The 7775-nt window shown below is 54.3% G+C and overlaps 1 protein-coding gene across 2 annotated transcripts; it reads right to left on the bottom strand.

The window, feature by feature from the left end:
- Positions 1 to 4972: 4972 nt before the first annotated feature.
- Positions 4973 to 7161, bottom strand: CCL17 (C-C motif chemokine ligand 17). 2 transcript variants are annotated; one of them, XM_015126152.3, is made up of 3 exons: positions 7008 to 7161; positions 5859 to 5976; positions 4973 to 5271 (listed from the first exon to the last, which is right to left on the bottom strand). In XM_015126152.3, exons 1-3 carry the CDS (start codon positions 7075 to 7077, stop codon positions 5184 to 5186), a joined length of 276 nt encoding a protein of 91 aa, XP_014981638.1. In that variant the 5' UTR covers positions 7078 to 7161; the 3' UTR covers positions 4973 to 5183.
- Positions 7162 to 7775: the final 614 nt, after the last annotated feature.

Raw genomic sequence — 7775 nt, 5'->3', positions numbered from 1 at the left:
GATTCCATATCTTGGCTATTGTGAATAATGCTGCAATAAGCATGGGGGTGCAGGTATCCCTTTGATATATTGATTTCCTTTCCTTTGGATAAATACCTAGTGGTAGAATTGCTGGATCATATGGTAGTTCTATTTAGGAGACAGGGAGTGATGGGGAGAGATTGGTTAATGGGTGCAAACAAACAGATGGATAGAAGGAATAATTTCCAGTGTTTGATTGCACAGTAGGGTGACTAGTAAACAATTTATTGTGTATTTCTTTTTCTTTTTCTTTTCTTTTATTTCTTTCTTTTTTTTTTTTTTTTTTGAGACGGAGTTTTGCTCTTGTTGCCCAGGCTGGAGTGCAATGGCGCGATCTTGGCTCACTGCAACCTCTCCCGGGTTCAAGCAATTCTCCTGCCTCAGCCTCCTGAGTAGCTAGGATTACAGGTGCTTGCCACCACATCCAGCTAATTTTTTTTGTATTTTTTAGAGACAGGGTTTCACCATGTTGGCCAAGCTGGTCTAGAACTCCTGAACAGGTGACCTACCCGCCTTGGCCTCTCAAAGTGCTAGGATTACAGGTGTGAGCCACTATGCCTGGCCTTTTTTTTTTCTTTTTGAGACAGGGTCTCCCTCTGTCACCCTAGCTGGAGTGCAGTGGTGCCATCACGGTTCACTGCAGCCTCAACCTGCTGTGCTCAAGTGATCCTCCCACCTCAGCCTCCTGGGTAGCTGGCAGCACAGGCGCACGCTACCATGCCTGGCTAACTTTGTGTTTCATAAAGACTGAGTCTCACTATGTTGCCCAGACTGGTCTCAAACTCCTGGGCTCAAGTGATCCTCCCACCTCGGCCTCCCAGAGTGCTGGGATTACAGGTGTGAGCCACTATGCCCGGCCTATTGTATATTTCAAAATGGCTAGAAGATTTGAAACATTCCCAACATAGTGAAATGGTAAATGTTCAAGGTGATGGATATCCTGATTACCTTGATCTGATCATTACGCATTGGACACCTGTGTCAAAGTATCACATGTGCCCCATAAATATGTACAATTACTATGTGTCAATTTAAAAAATTTTAAATGTACCCACAGGATTTGAATTGATGGAGGTGGCTGAGTGACAACACAGAGCAACCAAGGCCACTGAAAGAAGAATTTATTACTTGCATCTCCCAGGAGAACAGGGCACGGCACACACGCAGGACCACACACAGGGGCCACAGAAGGAGCACCAAGTTTGGTCAGGAGGCTGAAAGGAAGGTTCAGAACAGCACAGGCCACAGCCTTTCATGGGGTTTCCACTTGAAGGGCAAGGCAGGCCAGGGGAAGCAGCCCAGGTCTGGCTAGTTGGAATAATTCCAGAGGGCCTTGGGCATAGGGGCTGCCCCTAGTTGTCTCTACCCGGCTCTGGGTGATTCAGGGCAGGGGAAATCTTGGCTTGGTGTGAGAGTTAAATATAGATGGTTGGGGGGTCTGTGATCGGGATTGGTCGGAGGGTTTGTAACTATTACTACTTTCAAAAACTTGCAAAATCCGGCTTGCAGGGGAGGTGTAAATGCCTTTGGCCCTGTGATTTGGCCCTGTGATAAATGGATGCCAAATAGAACAAATACAGTCTCTAAGAAAATACAGGGAAACACCCCGGCCCGCAGCTCTCGGCACTGCCCAGGTTGCGTCTGGAGTTAGTGGCCCTGCTAGTCCCAGCAGCATTCCTTCCTTCTTCCTCTTCATCCAGCAAACCCCAGGCAGTGTAATTGGTGGTTTCTTAGCTTCTGTTCCCCCAAGAGAAGAGCTGGCCAGCTACAGACACCCCTGCCTCAAGGCCTAGTGCAGCTACAAACAGATGTGGCTGATCCCAGCCCCTGGGGACAGCGATGGGGTTGGAGTCCAGCTGGTGGGGTCAGGGCCTCTGGCGCATCAGCCTCAGAACTTCCTCCTAAGAGCAGAGTGCCCTCTGGTGGGCCGTTGGAGAACAATCCAATTCTAATTTCCACATTTGGAGATGAGATGTGTTTCAGGCCCGGTTGTTAGGGCTCCCCAGGAAATTTCTCTTTCCCCACTAGTGCCCCTTGTGGAATTCACCCAAGCAACACTGATGAAAATGTATAAATCAAATATACACTATGCACAAAGCTTTTTTCCCTCCTCATAAATGAGTCTGGTACTGTTTCCTGACCCAAATACCTGCTCAGTGCGTTTACTCGGTAAATCACCCAAGCAGCTCCAATTACAAGGGACAGAGTGTGGTCAGGATTAGACTGAGGTGAGCGCTGGCAGCAGGTGGAGGACACACAGCCCAGGTTCAGATGCAACCAGAGAGACCAGGGCTGGTTGTGTGGCTGCCGGGGAGGCAACACTGAGTTGAACGTTGAAAAGAAACTGGATTTCAGAAGAGTGGCTCACACCTGTAATCCCAGCACTTTGGGAGGCTGAGGCAGGCGGATCACTTGAGCTCAGGAGTTCGAGACCAGCCTGGCCAACATGGTAAAACCCTGTCTCTTCTAAAAATACAAAAATCAGCCGGGTATGGTGGCACACACCTATAATCCCAGCTACTCAGGAAGCTGAGGCATGAGTATCCCTTGAACCCGGGAGACAGAGGTTGCAGTGAGCCGAGATCACACCACTGCACTCCAGCCTGGGGACACAGCCAGACTCCATCTGAAAAGAAAAAAAAGCAGGGGTGGGGTGGGGGAGGAGGGGAGGCACCTATCAGTTGAAAGAAGCAACGTAAGTCTGGCACTCCTCCTCACTTTTCACCCCGAACCTGACCATTCCTCTTTTTCCCTCCCAGCTTTCCAATCATGGCAGCCTCCAAGTCACACCTCCTTAAAATGCCCTGAGGTCACATGGCAGTTGTCCTAGCTCTTGCATCTCACCATCCCCCAGCTTGCACCGGATGCTGCTCGTGAATACTTGGATTCTGAATCGTGCATTTTGTTGCCAGTCCTGGATCCACCTCTTCCCTGCCTTTATGCAACGCCCCCACCCTACCTCGCTTTCAGGGACCCTCTGGCAACTCCCCACCTCCTCACAGGCCTCCACGGCACCTCTACTTATCTCAGCTTATAATATGGGCTTCTGAGTAGGATTTCAGTAGGGGGGGGAGAAAAAAAGGTCTTGCTTTTTTAAACGAAGTTTGCTGGAGGCCAGGCGCAGTGGCTCATGTCTGGGATTTCAGCACTTTGGGAGGCCAAGGTGAGTGGATCACATGAGGCCAAGAGTTCAAGACCAGCCTGACTGACATGGTGAAACCCTGTCTCTACTAAAAATGCAAAAAAATTAGCCGGGTATGGTGGCAGGCGCCTGTAATCCTAGCTACTTAGGAGGCTGAGGCAGGAGAATCGCTTGAACCTGGGAGGTGGAGGTTGCAGTGAGCCGAAATCCAGCCATTGCACTCTGAGAGTTCTTCCAGCTCTGGCCTGCAGGGTGCAGGGGTCTAGACCCCAACCGTCGCTGGCCTTTGCTACCTTAGGAGCTTCTCCTTGCCTCCCTCCCTTTTTAAATCATCCTCCACCGGGTGGATTCAGAGGACAATTTTCCAGGAAGAACTCAGACTGGGCCACCCCTAGAACTCTGGGTCTTAGGCAGTTGTTCAAAGGATCCTCCTCGGCATCAGGACAGGATATGAACCCATATCCTGTCCTGACAGGATATGACCCTAGAGTCACAGGGAAGCCAGTTCACTGGTTTTATCAACCTTTTTATCGCTGTTCTTGTTTTAGTCCTGCCCCTACTGGAAAGTAGACTTGCGTTCTATCATCTGCCCTGCAATGAGTTGACTGGCCACAAGGGGGCAGAAGGAGGCAACAGTCGGGCCTGGAAATTGCCCTTCTAACCGCAGCCCTGCCAAACAATGCCGGCCAGGAGGTCCTCGGAAGAGAAGGACCCATGCCCCTGCCGCCAAACTGTGTTCAGAGAGAAGCCACGGCCCCATCGCTGGTTGGGAGAGTGAGAGAGAAGTAGAAGGGAAGGCCCTGACTCCTCTGTGCTCAGCCCGTAGCTGGGCATGGGCAGGGGTCTGGGGGTGGGGTGTCCTGAGCCTCTAGTCCCCATCTTTTTGAGCACAGGGGTGCGGGGTCCCCGGAGTGGCTCACGGGGCTCTCAACCTAATGGAGGAGCTGGGACTGACACACACACACACACACACACACACACACACACACACACACACACGAACCAATGAGAGAACCACGCGGAGCAGGGGGTCGGCTTCCGGGCAGTCGCTAAGAACTGGGGGAGCAAGTCGGTGGGCAGATGTGCTGGGCCGGCTTCCTGCAGGCTGGGCGCAGCTGAGCTAGTGGGGAGGTCAGCCCGGGCAGGTGGGGATCACACTTCAGTCAGGAGGAACCACAGGGCTGCGTGGTGCCCGCCTGCCTGGGGCTGGAGGGGGCTAGGAAGGTAGCTGCAGGCGGAGGACCCAGGGCCCCCGAAAGGACCCAGGACCCACAGATCCCCCTCGCTCTGAAGCTGGTCTGGAGTTTGAGCAGGGAGAGGGAGCCAGGGCCAGGAGGAGCCGGGCCAGCTGGCCTGCAGTGAGTGCAGGGGGAGGCAGAGGCAGGGCTGCAAGGTCCCGCCACCCTCGGCCAGGGGGCTCCCCAGCACTGGGCAGAGCTGTGGCCTGCGGCAGGCTCCTGGCCAGTCTGTGAAATTGACTCCAGCACCTTGGGGAAGCTTGTCCTCAACTCCACGTGGAGCAAGAACAGGAGCTGGGCTAGGGGGAAACCGGGAGACCTCGGGGTGGGTGGGGACAGAATTCAGCCACCGCCTCCCAGGACCCCACCAGCCCCGCCCCTGCCCGGGCCTCTCACCAGGGCCTCCCCTCACTGGTGCGTGGTCTGCGGAAGCCACGTGCCCCTCTCAGCTTCAGTCTCCCTTTCCAACCTGCACAGGGCAGAACCAGATGTTCTCTGAGGACCCTCCCAGAGTGACAGGCTGGAGTGGAAGCGCGTCTTGCACTGTGGGGATGAACACGCTGACACAGACTGAGGAGAAAGAATTTAATCTGGGCCCTTTGTGCCCATGGCTCCAGTTCAGACAAGGGGATGGGATCTCCCTCACTGTGGCGCTTCTTTGTCCTTGGAAGGCCTCCCCTGGACCCAAGTTCTCAGGGTTGGGGCGGTGAACACCAACGGTGGAGGTCCCAGGTGGTCCCGGGAGACAGTCAGGGGTCTGAGGTGAGGAGGCTTCAAGACCTCTAGAGGCTTTGCAGGTATTTAAGTGCCTTCTTCACTTTCTTGTCGTTGGGGTCCGAACAGATGGCCTTGTTCTGGACGGTTACAAAACTACACAGAAGAAGGACGTTACCAGGGGTGGCAGAGGGGGAAGGGCCCCCAGAGTCCCTGGAACGGCCCCGCCCTGTGCTGACCAGGATTCCAAGGCTCCAAGAGGGGCAAGAAGTTGCTGCAGTCACACAGGGCATTGGTGGCAGATCTGGGACTTCAGGCTCTGTCCTGAGTGACATCAACCCTCCCAGGCAGCCAGGGCTGCAGGACCTTGTGCCCACCCCTCAGCCTGCCCATGCCCCCAGGCAGCCTAGAGCCTGGGACATGGAGACTGCAGGCAGGGCTTAGGCCCAGGCCAGGGGAGGTGACCACATTGCCCCTGACCAGCTGTGTGACCTGGGGGTGTTCATCGCTTCCGGGGCCTCGATTTCACCACAAATCAAGGAACAGGTTGGACCTTATGGCCTGCAGCCGTTTTGGGTCCCACAGCATGGGGAACATGAACTGCCCCAAGGAGCCTGCAGAGGTCAGGGGGGAAGGCCCCACTGTCTCTTCCCTGCTCCCCAGTGGCCGTCCCGGGAGCTCCTGGGAGCACTTGTCCCCAAGCTTGGCCCCGAGGAGCAGGGGTAGGGCCGGGGGGGACTTACACAATGGCATCCCTGGAACAGTCCTCGGATGTCTGGTACCACGTCTTCAGCTTTCTAAGGGGAATGGCTCCCTTGAAGTACTTCAGGCAGCACTCCCGGCCCACGTTGGTCCCTCGAGCTGCAGGGAGAGGAGCGGGGCAGGGGTGTCTGTGAGTATCTGGGTGTGGGTTGCGGGGTCTCCTGGAGGCTGTTCATGGAAGATCTGCATGTGCATGTTCATGTGTGCACCTGTGTGTGGTGACTGCGTGTGCATCGCTGCCTATGTGTATGTGTGTCTGTGTGTTACCGTGCACAAGTGTGTGTGAGGCCTCTGTGTATGCTGTGGGGGTCCCGTGTGTTTGTGGGTATGCATGTCTGTGTGTGTCTGTGGGGGATCCTGTGTGTCCTGTGAGTGCCTACGTGTGTGTGTCTGTGTGCGTCCCTGTATGTCTATACCTGGCAACCTTATTTCATCTTCCCTTTGCCAACCTAATATAAGAATCTATTTTTCAGGCTGAGCGCTGAGGCTCACGCCTGTAATCCCAGCACTTTGGGAGGCCGAAGTGGGTGCATTGCCTGAGGTCAGGAGTTCGAGACCAGCCTGACCAACATGGTGAAAATCCATTGGTGGCCTGGTGGCTGGGCCCCTGAATTACCAGCTACTCGGGAGGCTGAGGTAGGATTATTGCTTGAACCCGGGAGGCAGAGGTTGCAGTGAGCTGAGATTGCACCATTGCACTCCAGCTTGGACAACATAGCGAGACTCCATCTCAAAAAAAAAGAATCTTTTTTTACATGCTTTTGGAACCAGTTATCCTATCTTTATGCTGATTCCCTCATTGTGCATAAAACCTGTTAATAAAACAGAGGCTAATAAATAATTTTGAGAATTGTTCATTTTCCATTGCACAACTACAGCCACAGACCCCACCTCGCAGCCATTGCAGCCACTGTGCTCGCTTTGGACCTCACCAAGCCCACCCACAAGAGCTGAGTCATCATCAACATTTTTCTCTGCTTATTTCCCTCAAAATCCTAGTGCTGTGGGCTTCTCATGTCTTTTGTGGGAGTAGGTGGGGTGTAAATAATACACAAATGTGTGTGTTGCTTCATGCCCCTAACTCCTGTCCTCCCGGTGCGCACCCCTGGCCACCTGTCTCCTGCTCTCACCTGCATGGATGTGCTGCAGAGAAGCCCCCAGGAGGAGGATGACCAGGGCCAGCATCTTCAGTGGGGCCATGGTGCCAGGAGCCCAGGAGGGAGTCTCTCTGTGTGCGGGTCCCTCTGCTTAGGGAGACACCCTGGTGAGAGTCGAGGGTGGCAGTGACCTATTTAACCTCTTTGAGGGTCTTGCCCCGCCTTCTGTCACCTCCTCACATCCTTCCCTAGACCAGCGAAGTTCGAAGAATTTGAGATGATTCAGAAGAAGTCCAGCTCTTGGAATATTTGTGGATTTCCAGAGAAGGGGCACTCAACTGCAGATGGAGGTGGGGTACATGTATCTGGAGCCCATGGCAGTGACATACTTCTCCTTTCAGAGGGGACATTTCTTGGTTCCTCTATTAGAATTGAAAAGCCTCCATGCACAGCTGGGTTCATCTCTCTGGCTGGAGAGCGTCCTTCATGCGTGGTGGCTTGAGTGGGGGGTAGACGGGGGTGTTGGGGAGTCAACCAGGCAGAAACCAAGCGGAGCTCTTCTGGACCATGAGTGAGCTTCAGGGTGCTGTCGGGGCCACCGTGGCTGCCAGGCACGGGCACATGGGCATCACTCTGCAGGGAGGTCCATCTGCCTCCGAGAGGCTGAGGCCCAGCCAGGGTACAGAGCAGCTTTGGCTGGTGTCCCATCCCAGGCGAGGCCCTGACCGCAGGAGGCAAGAGCCCGGTGGCGCTTCGATCACCATTCAGTCCAAATAGCTCAGGAAACCACATTCCCCTAAA

The sequence above is a fragment of the Macaca mulatta genome, chromosome 20, assembly GCF_049350105.2.
Source record: "Macaca mulatta isolate MMU2019108-1 chromosome 20, T2T-MMU8v2.0, whole genome shotgun sequence".
Taxonomy (NCBI): domain Eukaryota; kingdom Metazoa; phylum Chordata; class Mammalia; order Primates; family Cercopithecidae; genus Macaca; species Macaca mulatta.
This window is presented reverse-complemented; position numbering and strand designations above follow the sequence as displayed.